Here is a 16,277-nt window from a genome sequence, read left to right as displayed (position 1 = left end):
GAAGATTTAGTAGAAAAGATGCATGCAGCAGGCAAAATCCGTTGCAGAAGTGTTGGCGAATTCTCGTGAGGATTTTTATTTTTATTTTGCAAACTGATGTGGAAATATGGTCAATGGAACCCTACAATGAGAAAACAAGAAACAGAAAGAAAGCAAAATTGACAGGTTCATCCATCCTAAGGCTATTGGCAGTGAATTAGCTCTGCTTTCTCAGACCCCCCAGAATCCTTCAGCTCTGAGAGCTTCAACTTGTTCACTTCTGTTTCATGTAGATACCTTATTTTATTTTATTCAAAAAATATTAACAATTTCAACATAATAACATATCAAAACATCTCATATTCATCATTCCCCCCCCATTTCCCATCAAACCCTCCCCCCTCAGCTCCTCTCTCTGATTTCTCAACTCATATTGTTCTCTGCACACTGTAAAATTGTATAACTCCTTATATTATCTATCTACTACATTAACAATCAATAGATTTGTGTATGCTTATTCAAAACCTGCCAAGGAGTCCAATTCATGTTGTTGTCTTTTTAAGTAATATGTGAAAAGTTCCCATTTTTCTTTAAAGTCACAGTTGTCCTTATCTCTCAGCTTGTATGTCAATTTAGCCATTTCTGCGTAGTTCGTCAATTTCTCTTTCGTCGGGATTTCCTCATTCTTCCTTCCTTGCGCCAGATACCTTAAAGTTGAAAATAACATGCCTCTCTCTCCCATTCCTCTCTTCTTAGGCATTCTGGCTGTTTCAGTCCCTCGCCTGGACATCGTCATCTCTCTCGTCGGAGCCATCAGCAGCAGCACACTAGCCTTGATCCTGCCACCGGTGGTCGAAATCCTCACGTTTTACAAGGAGAAGCAAAGTCTGTGGATGCTTTTGAAAGACGTCTGCATTGCCTCCATGGGCGTGATTGGCTTCGTAACCGGAACGTACGTGGCCATGAAAGAGATAGTTTATCCAGCTTCTTTCTTGTCTCTCAACACTACAGAGCCGTCTCCGGGCTCTTTCAATGTTTCGCACTTGGCCGGAACGCCGGTTAACCTTGGAAAAGTATGAACTTTCCAGAGCTCCTTGTTCTGGACTTCTTTGAGAACCAAAAATTCTGAATGGGAAGGTTTAGAGGTAGGAGCCTGTCGGGTGCATTTCTGAGAACCTAAAGCCACTCCTGTTCCAACATTCAAGTTGTTCGGGCCCAAGGTCTTTGCATTCCTTCCTTTCCCATATGACCTCGTGAAGAGTACTGTTTCAAAGCATTATGGCTTTCCACATATTTATTTGCAAATGGGACCAGAGAGCAAAACACTATTCTGACACCATGTTTGGCCGATGCAAACCAACGACTTTCCTGTTCATGTCTTGTTTGGCCACAATCTGCCTGTCTAAGATCTCCTCCGTCGCAAGCCCCACAGCAGTTGAGAGAATACAGATGTGCTTTTAAAATGTGAATTGTGTTAGGTTGGTTATGGGGCTTAGCCACAGGCACCACTCAGTAGATCCTGCTCCACCAGGGGCCAGGTTTTGAGCTGGCTCCTTTGCTGCAGTTTCCTTCCCCTTGCGGGTCACTGCCCATGAAATGAAGTGTAACTAAATGAACAGGTTCCATAGCACGGGGCAAAGAGAGACCAAATGTGTCAAAATTGTGTCTTCGATTGCAGCGATGAGGATATTAAAACCTGTTTACGCAAAACAACAAAAATAACCTCTGCTGCGATGAGATTTTGCACGTGCAATGTCTGCTTAGTTATTTTTTGTGGAGCAGAACCACGATTATGAGTACCCATGCAAGCTTGTTTTAAATGGTTTTCTCTCTCTCTCTCCGCCGTAACTTGATTTTGACTCTACAAACTTGCAAGCTCCTGTATATTTTGCTATTTTATTCCTAACACTATAGAGCAATTCCTCTATTTTGTACTTGAGCGGTGTACATTGCGAAGGAGATATTTCTCCAGGATTCTACTTTAAGCAAAAAACAACAGTAACGTAACATGCTGCGTGGAGTTCATGAGGTTCCCACCCACTTCTGCTTTTAGGAATCAAATTTTGATTGTATGTAAATGCCTTGGGCGTAATTGAAAGGAGTCTAGAGTTTTGAACCATGTTGAAACTACTTGGACTTCAGGTGTCAAAGGGCTCTTAACTTGGGGCTGCACTCGTTCTTCCTAATATCTCTCCTTTGTTGTAATCTTCTTAAAGAGTGCAGCCAGTATGGTGTTCTTCTCCATACTTTAGGAAGTTCCTTTTGTGTAAGCTCCCATGGAAATGACGGTGTGCAGATCCCTTTTAATTTCAGTGAAGCTTGCCCAGGAGGACACAGGCTAGATTTTTGCCCTGTTCAAATGACGTTGGGGGTGTGTGTGTTCTGTATTACAGGCCCCTTTAACTTCTCTTCATCAGCAGCTGAGATGGAACCCCTTACTTCATAAAAAGCCAGATCACACCTAAATCCAGCTAGGGCTCTTATCCTGGCCCCCAGGATCTGTGCCACCTTCTCCCACCTGAATGTAGGCCTGATTCATGCGATCCTTTCCCCTCCTAAAACTGGGGGAGAGTGTGAATTCTGTGTGTATGAATTGAGTGCTAACACTACATGCCACAGAGTGGGGCTTCTGAAGTCATTCTGCTTCAACTCCTGTCCAGGATCTCTGCCTCTCTCTCTCTCTCTCTCTCTCTGTGTGTGTGTGTGTGTGTGTGTTGAATTGCATTTAAAACTGTAGTCGTGTCCTGCACTCTTTTAATGAAAAAAGCCTATGCAACAGTTAACAGCAGCACTAATGTTGTTCTTTCCATGGATACCACTACACCAGAGTTTCCCAAACTTGGGTCTCTAGCTGTTTTTTTGACTACAACTCCCATCATCCCTAGCTAGCAGGGACCAGTGGTCAGGGTAGTCTGAAAACACCTGGAGACCCAATTTTGAGAAACCCTGCACTGCATGATAAAAACATAAAGCATCAACGCTTTCGACTCTTCTTCCCTGCCTCTTCCCCCGGGCTGTTTGCAAAAGATACCTGGAGGCTACACGTCACCACGCATGATGGTTCAAAAACCCTGCTTTGCAAAGCAACCGCTTTGGACTGAGTTGGTGAAAATGCATGTTGCCACTAGATCTGTGTGCTTCTTTAATCCTAGATCGGCAGTCCCGGAAAAAAGCCTACGGAGCTGGTAGAATGTCCGCCATGAGCAAAAGCATCACTTTGCTCTCAGGTGCTCTGCGTCTAGGGCTGCTGCTGGCAGCTAAGCTGCATATGGGGAGAGATCCACGCTCCCCCCTGCTTTGATCCCGAAATCCGACCTTTTCTCTTTTCCACCCCGAACACAGCAGATTAATGTTCAGAACCTTGGCTGCCATTTCCTTCACTTCAGCCCTCGGTTTGACTACTCTGCATCTGTTCACACGGTGCATTCTTGATATTGTCGGACTATAACTCCCATCAGGCCCAGCCTGAGTGGCCAATGGCCAGGGGAGATGTGGGGTGGGATGTAACATCTGTTGGCTACCCCTGCTGTGCAGAGACTTTAAAAACAGATTGAGAACTCTAGCGAAGTTTAATTTCTCTCTCTCTCTCCCCTGCTCCCGTGGTTCTGGCAATCCTCTGTGTGCCTTCAGGGGATATAAAGCTGCCAGATCCACTTGGCTTATCTGTTCCCTGCCCCATAAATCCCACTTGGAGACGACTGCGCAAAGCCTGCTCCAAATGCACTGAAAGAACTGAACCCTTAATGCTTGGCTGGCAGGAGTCTTTGGCCCACACAACCTGGATGGCGAGGCTGAGAGGCCGTTCCGTCCAAAGTCATGTTTGGTAAGTCCACAAGTGCCTTTTGCAAACAGGGCTGGGGGCAGAATCCTCAAGCTCTGAGCAATCCCCAGCACCTGCCGCTGTAAAATAGACTCCCTCTTCCAAAATCCAGGGCATCGGGAGCATTTAGTTCCTGTCTCTTGCAAGGATTCCATGCCGACAACCTTGGCAAAAGCGTGTGGCAGACTCTCCGCTCTACCAGCAAAGCTTAAATGCTTTCTCATCTGGTTGTTCCCCTCACTTGGCCAGCTGGTCAGGCTTGCTTTCCTGGGCACCACCTGAGTGTGAAGGACTCCTTAATTTCCGCCTAGCGTATTTGAACATGCCGACAGATGCGGCTTAACTGGAAACCGCGCGGCGCCTGGGAGTTCGTTCTGTATGTGTGAATATTTAAAGCGTTCGCACTGTGTATTTTTCAGTGTATTTTCCTACTGTGTAGGACCTGGCTACTTCTGGTGTTTGCTGATTCACAGCAGATTTTGCACAGGTGTATTGCCTCTTGTGTCGATGGCACTACTCTTGTATTCTAGTGTTGTGTCTTGGGCTTCAGCTGGTCTAAAGACATTGAAACCAGAGCAGCTGGCATGTACAAAATAAAAGTTCCGGGGAATACTTGCCAAAGATCTTTAAATGTAGCAAAAATCTTTTTAAAATAAGATAGCGACGTAGTAATTTTTTAAAAAAGATGTTGCAAACGAGTTGAGATGCTTAGATGAAGGCAGATGGCACTAATGAATGACTGTAGAACTTGACTCTGACATGTATTTAAAGATGGGAACAGAAATAATCATCCGTAAGTAAGATAAATGGTGTGTGTTTTTTTATGTTCACAAAGCATTGAATACAATTGAATTATGTTTATATGCCGTATGGGAATTTATATTTAAGTGGGCTATATTCTGAGCAGTTTTAATGTAGCTTATTCACAGATGTTGGGCCAGAGGGCTGTGAGTTTATGTGTTCAGTAGCCCTACTTTGCCTGTATCAAATAAAAATGGAAACACAATTATCTGCTTTCCTTTTCTTTCATGATGGACCTTCAGGGTGCAATGGGGAAGGGATGCATGCTCTGGCCTCCACCGCCAGTCAAGGGACAAAGGTCTACTGGGAGAGGCAGTCTGGCTGATGGCAGAGGCTTGGGCTGATGGTCGTAGGCTCAGTCCCCACCATCTCCCAACTACAGGACTGGGAAATCCCTTTTCTGAAATCTTGGGAGAACTGTTGGCCATCAAGAGTGGACATCATTTTGATGTAGAACGTGTTAGTATCTTGGCTCACAGTCAGAGGTACCTGGCCTCCCCCGAGGCAATTGAGCGAGATACTGTGTTTACCTTCCGTCTGCGACCCCGGCAGGCTAGGTAAACAAACCCGGCGATTCTTCTCATTAGTCGTGAGAAAGAACACACCCTCTGCTTCTCTCTCCCTCCCTGCATTTTCCCAGGGAGGGGAAATGAGACAGACAGGAGTCCTTTTTACATGTTTTATTCCTGTCACTCAGCAGTACATAGGAACGTGTCTGCACCCTTCAGACTCCATCAGAAGAGACACAACTCCTCCCCTGTACTTCCAGTACAGGTCATATGACACTCTGAGCTAACATCCGGTGCTCAGTACAGAGAATAGGCTCCACCTTTTCCCCAACAGTACATCTGCAAACCACAACATCCTGTTTTGCATTCCAGCCATCTGGAGCTGGCTTTTGCCTTGCTGCTTTTTCCTGACATCCTCCCCCAAAAGCATCAATAGGCAAAACATCCAGAGAAGAGAACAAACAGTTGTTATACATATAACAGTCCCCTGTTGTTTCAGTTCCACCCTTGGAACTCCCCACCACTGGTTTCACCAGTGTACCTCTCTGGTTGTTTGGTTTCCAAGGAATGAGTGCTTCTGCATTACCTTGGCTTGCTACTCTCTGTTGTGTCTTTGTCTCTGACTTGGACACTGCTTTAACCTGCTTTGAGTTGTTAACAATAGCAACACATGCAACAGCTAAGTTAGCAAACTCTTTTGAGTACCTCTTTGGTGGTACACCCTTTGTGACTCTCTCAGACCTGCGTATGAGGTTCTGATCCTCTGTGCTCACTGGTTCAACCTCTGGACTTTGTTGAGAACCAGTAGCAATCAGTGGTTCTTCCTTCACCTGTGAAGGTCTATCCATTGTGTGAGATCTCCTGCAATGACTGTTACAACTGAACTCTCTGAGCTATCACTGTCATCATCAGTACCACTGAAATCTGTGACATCAGAAAAATCACCACCATCATCATCATCTGAATTGTTTCCTGTGGTAAATGCGTGTTCTACAACCCGCTCTTGTTCCGGAGCACTCTCTAGGAACTTTGTGAGAATCACCTGACCAGATTCAGACAAAATTACTCTGTAGAGACCCTTTTCATATCCCACAAAAATGCCTCTGGCATTCTTTACTCCACCTGGAGCTTCTGTTCTCACATGAGACCGGAAACCTTAAAATAGGCAACAGAAGGTTTTCTGTTGAACAGCTTCTCAAAAGGAGAACATCCCAACTCTGTTGAGACTTTTCTCAACCACACATGAAGATAGAACGCTAGCGATTCGGCCCAATATTCATGTGGCAAATGTGAACTCAGCAATTGCGCATTCATCCCCTTTTGCAATTCTTTGTTCACCCTAACACAGACCCCCCTGTTCCACGCTTCGGTCGAAACAGCAACTTTGTGGTCTATCCCTTTTCCATCCAGGAACTTCTGAAACTTCTGTAACAGAAAAATTTGCTTCTCATCTGTGAAAAGACAATCAATGTTAGCATCATGCATATTTTTAACCTTGTCACAAAACTCCTGAAACTTTTCTAAAGTTTCTTGCGGTTTCTCCATCAAATAAACCCAAGAATAATTAGTGAAACAATCAACACACAAAAGGTAATATTTTGCACTGCCCCTAGATGGTTCTAGAGGACCAATCACATCAGCATACACCCGCTGAAACGCTCTGTCGACCTTCGGCACCTTCCGGGCGCTCTTGGTCACACCTGCAAGAGAGATTACGTTAGAATCAGAAGAATTACATTTCATGTAATCACTTTGATCAAAAGTCAACAAATACAGTCCATCTTTCTCTCTGGCAGTAAGAAACAGTTCTCCATCTTTGTAGATCTTGCAGCTTTTAGCATCATAGGATAGTTTCAGTCCTTTCTTTGCAATCTGCGACACGCTCAGCAGATTAAATCTCAGTTCCGGAACCAAGTAAACATTACTTATAGTCAAGTTCAGACTCTCAAGATACACAGTCCCAATTCCAGTTGCTTCCAACTCTTGACCGTTGGCCTGTTTCACAGTGAAGCTCTGCTTCTTCAACGTCGAAAACAGTTGTCTGTGCGGGCATAAATGTTTTGTACATCCAGTGTCGATTATGAAGGCGCTCCCAACATCTGGTGTGGTTCCTTTCGCCACCATAGCCTTTGCAGGTTTCACCTGGCACTTGGTACGGCTTTTGCCTGACGCCTCAGGCTTTGTAGAGCTGCTCTTTGCTCCTCTTGACTGTCGCGGCTTCTTACAGTTTCGCTGTAGATGCCCAGTCTGTCCACAATTGTAGCATCGGACAGCACTCAATGCTACTCCATGCTCCCTAGTAGATTCAGCAGTGGGGGAATTAGAACTCTGTTCTACCCTCCCCCTGTCCTTCACTTCCAGTGCAGCAAGTCTGTCGTGTTGATTCAGGACCACGGCACACACCCTTTCCGTGGTTAGCTGCGCGGCCGGTAGGGAACCAAGCTGACTGGCAACAACCTTGTAGGTGCGATTAAGGCTGTTTATCATCATGAAGCAAAACACTTCCTCCTGTAGATGGAAATTGCGTTCCACCATCTGTTGACGCAGAAACTTCATTTCTGTCAGGTGCACTTGAACATCTCCATCAGGCGCAAATCTCAGATTGGTTAACTTCTCAAAATACAGCAATGCTGAAGAACCAGCATCTCTCTGATGCGTTGTACGCAGCGTGTCCCAAACTTCTTTCGCATTTTCTAAATGCTGGATATGCACAAGCTGCTGATGTGAGACACACAGAATTATTGCAGTCCTGGCCCTCACGTTCCGTGACTCCCAACCTCCGGTTGGTGCTGCAGGGATGGGGTTTTCAATTACATCAAAAAGCCTCTGATTCTGCAGCAGGGCCTTCATCTTAACAGACCAAGATGAATAATTGTCATTGGTTAAGGGAGGTGGGTAAGGAAGAGCTCCCTTCTTGGCATCCATCTTGAAGCCAAGCCTCTAGCTCACACTCTCAAACAAGCTGTAAAATCCAACAGTTGTTTTTTTTTTCCTTTCTCAGGCAAGCAAACTGCAAGTTGTTTACGCTCTTTGCACCTGGCAGCTAAACTCTGGCTGCTATGGAAAGTCCCTCCAAGAGCACGTAAACTTGTAGCCAAAACATTCCATGGCTTTGTTTCGCTTTCCCAGCCTCACAATCCATCTGCGTAGCCAGTAACTTTCCACGCTCGTTACTTAGCAAGAGTGCATTCAGGACTTCTTATCTTAACCACAGGAATTTGTGGAATGCAGGCTTCAGCCTCTGAGCTGCAGGCCTTTCCTTCCGGAGCTTTTGTTTTTCCAAAACGCAGCTCCCGTGAACCAGGGAATTTATCAACCTGCGTTCACACTTTTAGCCCGAAATGCAGCAGCATACCTTGATCTCCGTTGCTTGGAAAACACTTCCTCTTTCCACCAGCCGTCTGTTGAGCCTCTGGCTTCTCTCAGACGCTTGCTTTCTCCCTTGGAGCAGAGGAGGACAATCCACCAGCCTCTCATGCAGATGTCCGATGAATCACAACCATCCTCTGCTACCGTATGTTAGTATGTCAGAGGTACCTGGCCTCCCCCGAGGCAATTGAGCGAGATACTGTGTTTACCTTCCGTCTGCGACCCCGGCAGGCTAGGTAAACAAACCCGGCGATTCTTCTCATTAGTCGTGAGAAAGAACACACCCTCTGCTTCTCTGCTTCTCTCTCCCTCCCTGCATTTTCCCAGGGAGGGGAAATGAGACAGACAGGAGTCCTTTTTACATGTTTTATTCCTGTCACTCAGCAGTACATAGAAATGCGACCGTTCCCTTCAGACTCCATCAGAAGAGACACACAACTCCTCCCCTGTACTTCCAGCACAGGTCACATGACACTCTGAGCTAACATCCGGTGCTCAGTACAGAGAATAGGCTCCACCTTTTCCCCAACAGTACATCTGCAAACCACAACATCCTGTTTTGCATTCCAGCCATCTGGAGCTGGCTTTTGCCTTGGTGCTTTTTCCCAACAGAACGGCCAGTGGTCTGACTCACTGTGTGAAGTTAGCTTCCTGTGCGGTTGCACCCCTGTCTCCCCAGGAAGACTATTGTGGTAAGGCAACATCCATTGGCCGAAGAAGAGAAGCAGCCGCTGGGAGTTCGCTTCCTTCTTCCCTGCCTGAAAGGACACACAGCTCCAGACCCAAAGGGTGACATGTTCTGGGTTCCTCCGTCATTCAGAGGACTAAGGACTATTTGTGAGTGAATGAGAGAGAGAGAGAGATTACCTATTGGTTGTAAGCTGCCTTTGGAGTCATTTGATTGGAAGACAGTATAGGCCTTCAAAGTAAGCAACAAGTATATTTTAGGGTAGCTTTTCAGCTGTAGGACTGGCCCGTCATTTGACGACCAATATTTTGAGGCAAAAAAAGTTGCCATTTGCAGACACCTTAGAACCATAGAATTGTAGAGTTAATAATAATAATAATAATAAATTTTATTTATATCCCGCCCTCCCCAGCCGAAGCCAGGCTCAGGGCGGCTAACAACACTAAAATAGTGCAACATTATAAAAACATCATAAGAATTAATTAAAATCAAAATTGATGGCAACCATAAACTAAAGTATTGTAAAGATTGCCAAAGGAGGGAGTCAGGCTGTGCCCTAACCAAAGGCCTGGTGGAACAGCTCTGTCTTACAGGCCCTGCGGAAAGATGTCAAATCCTGCAGGGCCCTTGTCTCTTGTGACAGAGCGTTCCACCAGGTTGGAGCCGCGGCCGAAAAAGCCCTGGCTCTAGTTGAGGCCAGCCTAACCTCTCTGTGGCCTGGGACCTTCAAGATGTTTTTATTTGAGGACCGTAAGTTCCTCTGTGGGGTATACCAGGAGAGGCGGTCCCGTAGATACGAGGGTCCTAGGCCGTGTAGGGCTTTGAAGGTTAAAACCAGCACCTTAAACCTGATCCTGTACTCCACTGGGAGCCAGTGCAGCTGGTATAGCACCGGATGAATGTGATCCCACAGCGAAGACCCCGTAAGGAGTCTCGCTGCGGCATTCTGCACCCGCTGGAGTTTCTGGGTCAGTCTCAAGGGCAGCCCCACGTAGAGTGAGTTACAATAATCCAGTCTGGAGGTGACCGTCGCGTGGATCACAGTGGCTAGGTCAGGGCGAGAGAGGTAAGGAGCCAACTGCTTAGCTTTGCAGAGATGAAAAAATGCCGCCTTTGTTATAGCTGCAATCTGCGCCTCCATGGAGAGGGAGGTATCGAAGATTACACCCAGACTCTTAACGGACGGTGCTGGCGCTAATTGCACCCCCGCAAGAGATGGGAGTTGCCCCCTCAATCCCATATCGTCCCGTCCCAGCCAGAGGACCTCTGTCTTCGAAGGATTTAACTTCAACCGGCTCCCACGTAACCATCCAGCCGCAGCTTCCAGACATCTGGTCAGTGTGTCTGGGGCCGAGTCAGGATGGCCATCCATCAACAGATAGAGTTGGGTGTCATCGGCATACTGATGGCAGCCCAGCCCAAAACTCCGGACAAGCTGGGCGAGGGGGCGCATGAAGATGTTAAAAAGCATCGGGGAGAGAATCGCACCCTGAGGCACTCCACACACCAAGGAGTGGCGGGATGACAGTTCCCCCCCAAGCGCCACCCTCTGTCCCCGACCAGAGAGAAACGAGCGCAGCCATTGAAGGACTGTGCCCTGGATCCCCACGTCGGCAAGGCGGTGGTCCAGGAGTTCGTGATCGACCATGTCAAAGGCTGCTGACAGATCTAGAAGAATCAGCAGCCCCGACCCGCCTCGATCCAGCTGTCTACGAAGATCATCTGTTAGGGCGACCAGAGCCGTCTCGGTCCCATGACCAGCACGGAAGCCGGACTGGAATGGATCCAGAGCCGAGTTGGGTCATCTAGTCCAACCGCCTGCAATGCAGGAATCTCAACTAAAGCATCCATGACAGATGGACACCCAGCCTCTGCTTCAAAGCCTCTCACCATCTGAGAGAGTCTGCTCCACTGTCAGAACAGCTTTTGCCACCAGAAAGTTCTTCCTGATGTTTAGTCGGAATGTCCTTTCTGGTAACCTGAATCCATTCAGAGCCTTCAAATAGTGGTCTGTTCTGTCTATAGCCCTTGCACAATTTCTCTTCCATCCTGTCCATAATCGCCTTGCCAGATGGTAAATATTGCTGGAAAGTGAGCAGCAAACATTCTGTAATCTCAACCACATCCACTCCGATGTCAAAACTCTATTATAAAATGCCTTTAAAACACACACACACACACACACACACACACACACACACACACACACAATGGCAACTCTTTTGCTCTTAAAATAATACCTGAGGGGCTCTAGAAGAATTAAATGAATACAATCATACCTCGGGTTACAGACACTTCAGGTTGCATATTTCCGGGTTGTGCACTGCGCTGAACCTGGAAGTACCGGAACGGGTTACTTCCGGGTTTCGGTGCTTGCGCATGCGCAGAAGCGGCACTGTGGGTTGCGAATGTGCCTCCCGCACGGATCACGTTTGCAACCCGAGCGTCCGCTGTACAACATGCAAAAGTTACAGCTTAAGTCAGGCCAGCCTTCCCCAGCTATGGAACTCTGGTTTGTGAAAGATGCTGGAAATTGCTGCTCTGTGAGGAGGGGGGACTACAACTCCCAGAATTCTTTGAAGCCATGTCCTTTACATACCTGTTTGGTGTGCTTTCAATGTGTGGTGTGTATCTGCTTGTTGTCTTGAGCTAAAGGAGGTCACCCGGGTGGAGGAAACTGTCAGAGGGAAGTGGTTCGGGCCCACTAATAGCATCCCTGTTTTTTCACCTTAAGACAACACTCCTCACTGTTCTGAGGTAGAGACGAGCAGCTTCTGACACTGAAACAACATGGCAAATAACAACTGCCAAAAAGCTGCCTTTCTCTGGAAATTGTGTACACAGGAGGGAAGGAATCCTCAGGACATAGTGCTGCCTGGCTTCTGATACTCCCTGGTGGTTATTGGCTGCTCTGGGGAAGTAACACTGTGTGAGCACAGCAGAAACATGCAGATAGAACAAGCTGCTGCTATTACTAACGCCTCTGGAGCCTCTTGGTTTCCCCAGTGACATGGTCTTGTCTTTTCCCTTCCAAAGGTTCTTTGTTCCTTTTTGCAAGAGAGATGTTTTGATGCCAGCCTCCTCCAACCACACTGTTACGTTCCATCCATTTTGTCATATTTTTTATTGGAGTGGGGAGAGAAACAAACTTGTTTTAGGTTATCAAACTATAAACTGGACAACTGGTACATGGCCCCTTTCCCTCACTCGGTCCATGGCAACCCTCTCCTTGCTTTCTGTAGGAGAAGAGACTTAGTTCAGACATGCAGAGAATTTCGTTAGCTTCTGTCCCATTTCCTAACATTTCTTTTGCACTGCAACAACTTGTTGCATTAGAAAATACTGGCTATTTGACCGATGCACTGCCATGCCATGCCACATTTTGTCCACACCGGTGTTGTGAGGTGCGGCACAACATCGGACGTCGCTGAACAACATTGCTGCTCCCCAAACCTTTCCAAAGCTTCTATTACCTCACAATTCCCGCGTGAAAAGAGCAGGAAAGAATTGGATGCTGGTATGGCTCCCCCAATTGTTGTCACTTTGCTCCTGAGTTAACTGGATTGTTTCCGGAACATTCTGCTGTCGTCCTCTGCAGCACAGAAGAGGAGTTTCCACCCACGCTCACACACCCATCTCCATCCTCCATCTAGGCGAGAAGGAGTCATCATCTGAGTTTGAGGACTCACTCCAGCCAGGCAACAGGACACACAGAGACGCAGGACGACTGGTGAGGAGTGGAACCTGAGGAGAGAGGAAGGAGATGTAGCCTCTAGAGCAGCGGTTCTCAACCTGTGAGTCCCCAGATGTTGTTGGACTACAACTCCTATCATCCCTGAGCTCTGGCCTTGCTAGCTAGGGGTGATGGGAGTTGTAGTTCAACAACATCTGGGGACCCGCAGGTTGAGAAAAGGCTGCTCTAGAGTGTCCCAAGGGCCAGACAGAGATGCAATTGGCCCCCAGACCTGAAGCTTCCCACCCGTGTTATAAAGACATTATAAGACACCTTGCTAAGGAGGCAGAAAAACAGGAGCCTCTTTCACGGGGAAGAAAACGTTTGAGAAATGGGGGGGGGGGAGGGGGGCAGGTTTCCACACAAGATTACCTCACGTCGCTTGTTGCCCATTTATGTAAGGCGTGCATTATCAACTAAATGCAAAATGGATCTCAAGAGCTTCAGGGCAACAAGGAATTAGTGGATGAAAACAAGTAAGTCTATTGCCTGTTAGTTGTAAGTGGTTTGCTTTTTTTCTTCCTGGTTTTTATATTAGTGAAGAATAAACATCGTGTCAGAAATTACCCTATCTTCATCTTCCATCTTCCCTTGCAGGCATAAATATTTAAATTATTAGGAGCTTAAACTAATCGTTTTGCAAAGGGTACACTTATTACCTGGAGATGAGATTTTTCAAATTTTGATTTATTTTGCAGTTTTAAGCTCTAGAAATGCATTCATTATGTTCCTGAGGGCGGCATTTGTTTTTTGTTTTGTATGAGCTCAGAAGGAGACTTCTGGCACATAGTCAGGGATTTTTTTGCTAGATGTAAGGAAAGGCCTTCCTGAATCTGACCTTTTGCTCTCAGGACACAAGAGTGGTGGTCTCTTGCTTGTTCATGATGTTGGTGTCAGATGGGCTCCCATTGGGAGGGAGCTTCATAATGAAGTACAATGTGAGCTCTGCTTCCCATCTCTCCTACTAAGGCAGCCTTAGGGAACATCTGCCCCAGGTGACAGCTGAGGGAGAGGAACCCTGATAGAGCTGGTCTGTCACAGCAGAGCTGCTGGAGGGAGCCCCGCTTCCCATCTCTCCCATTCCCCCTGTGAACAGCAGCAAAGAAGAACCTGGTTGTGTTTTACCACTCACTTATCCTTTCCCCCAACTGTTGGATACTGGCCAGTGGCAGGGAACTCGCCCTGCTCCAGCAGAAGCAGCAAAAACCCAGCAGAAGTCAGCAACAGGCCCTCCCTGCAGGTGGCTGTGTTAGTGGGGCAACAGTTTTCCAGAATGTGGGAGCTTTTGCAGTCAAACCTAACAATGCATATCTATGCTAGTTAGCAAATGAAAGGGTTAAGGACTACAGAGCTGTAAATTCCTAGAGAAGGCACAGCTGGGAAGAAAGTATTGTTTGTTTACCGTTCCTCTCCCTCCCTCCCTCTCTGTTTTGAACTATGTAACTGACCACTCATGTGGCTGGAGCTCCCAGGTCCATACTCCATGCTTGAAGATACTTTTGTACTTTATACTAAAGAAGCTTTTACCTGTGCTGTTTCTGCTGTAGTGCTGAACGATGCATGAGTGAGACCTGTGATTACTGTAAGCAAAGCATTTAAACTCACTCGGGTTTGTGGTCTATTCACTCTGAGAGGGGTAGAGAACTGTAAGCACTTAATACTGGGACATTTAAAGGTCTAGCAACCTATATTTCCCACGCTTTGCAAATGCTGCATAGATTTGTGTTTAAATTCTGCTGAGGGCTGTTCTGGCTAAAGAGTGAGCCAAGCCCTGTGTGCTTTTTGAATTCAGGCAGTCAGCCATTTTTTTCTTTTGTAGTTCCTCAAACACATGAGACTTCAGGACTGACCTCAGTTATTTCCCAACACAGACTCCATCTGCTTTGCCCATCATGGTCAGGATGGTGGTGGTGATGGCGGCAAGCACAGACCTTGAAATCACCATTATCTGTCCATTCCAGGTGTCTTCCACTGGGCCCAGTCTAACTCCTTCTCCCCACTCGAATTACACTGCAGTCAGAGTGGTGGCTTCACCAGTCCCAGCCCCACATGGAGGAACGGTTCATGGAGGAATGGTGCTGAGAGTGGTATGGTAAGGTAAAGGGTAAAGGACCCCTGGACTGTTAAGTCCAGTCAAAGGTGACTATGGGGTGCGGCACTCATCTCGCTTTCAGACCAAGGGAGCCCGTGTTTGTCCACATACAGCTTTCCAGGTCACGTGGCCAGCATGACTAAACTGCTTCCGGCGCAACAGAACACCGTGACGGAAGCCAGAGCTGCATGGAAACACTGTTTATCTTCCCGCCATAGCAGTACCTATTTATCTACTTGCACTGGTGTGCTTTCAAACTAGGTTGGCTGGGACACAGCAACGGGAGCTCACCCCGTCGTGGGGATTTGAACCACCAGACTTCTGATCGGCAAGCCCAAGAGGCTCAGTGGATTAGACCACAGCAAGTGGGGCATGAAGGGAATAGCCTTGCCTTGCTGCTGTTCCCAAGGAACTGGCATTCAGAACCATGCTGCCTCTTCTCCTGGAAGTACTTACCGTATTTTTCGCTGTATAAGACACACTTTTCCCCTCCTAAAAAGTAAGGGGAAGCGTGTGTGCGTCTTATGGAGCGAATGCAGGTGGGAGGCTCTGCTCAGTGCTCCCTTTAAAGAGCCGCGTGGAGCGTGTGTGTGGCTCTTTGGGGCTTTTCACCAAGGAGGGAGAAGAGCTGCCCTTTTCCCTCCTCGGGAAAAGCCCCCAAGAGCTGCACACATACTTTGCGTGCTCTTTAAAGGGAGCACAGCTCACGGGGGGGGGGGAGCCTTGGCCGCGTGCAGCCTCTCCCGGGCAGAGGATGAAGGCTCCCCTTGCCCGGGAGAGGCTTCGTGCAGCCAAGCAAGAAGCCAGGACAGCGAGGGGGATCGCAGTGCTGTGATCCTGCTGGCTGTTCTAGCTTCTGGCTTAGCTGGGGAGCCTTCATCCCTGTGCCCTGCGGAGGCTTTGCGGGGCTATCCAAAAGCCAGAATAGCTAGAGGCAGTGCTGCACAGTGCTCCCTCTAGCTTTTGTAGCTTCTGGCTTAGCCACGGGAAGCCTTCTCAGGGCAGCGGGGTCTCTGTGCCTTCCCCCACCTCCCAGAAAAGCCCCCAAGAGCCACACTCCTTTTAAAGAGCGCACGGCTCTTGCGGGAGGTGGGGGGAAAGCCAGTAGGCCTACTTTTGCTGAAGCCAAGAGGGATTGGTGCACACCGACCCCACTTGCTCTCCTGGCTTCAGGGGTAGCCCCGCAAAGCTTTGCGTTGCTTTCTTATTTCTTGTTTTCCTCCTCTAAAAACTAGGTGCGTCTTATGGTCTGGTGCATCTAATAGAGCGAAAAATATAGTAATAGC

General features: G+C 47.6%; 1 protein-coding gene across 4 annotated transcripts in view; it reads left to right on the top strand.

Annotated features, from left to right (window-relative positions):
• Positions 1–12,891, top strand: part of SLC36A4 (solute carrier family 36 member 4) — a 109,395-nt gene extending 96,504 nt beyond the window's left edge. For 2 of the 4 annotated variants that reach the window (XM_082219399.1, XM_082219400.1), the window contains exon 11: positions 736–4,805. In XM_082219399.1, coding sequence (XP_082075525.1) covers positions 736–1,058 — 323 coding nt within the window. In that variant the 3' untranslated portion in view covers positions 1,059–4,805. Of the gene's footprint in view, positions 1–735; positions 4,806–12,764 lie in introns of those variants that run through there. The other 2 variants (XR_014218754.1, XM_082219401.1) reach the window with 2 other exon arrangements.
• Positions 12,892–16,277: the final 3,386 nt, after the last annotated feature.

This window comes from Podarcis vaucheri (assembly GCF_965113315.1).
Source record: "Podarcis vaucheri genome assembly, chromosome: 4".
NCBI classification, from domain to species: Eukaryota; Metazoa; Chordata; class Lepidosauria; order Squamata; family Lacertidae; genus Podarcis; species Podarcis vaucheri.
Note: the sequence above shows the minus strand (reverse complement) of the source record. Positions and strands in the feature narration are given on the sequence as shown.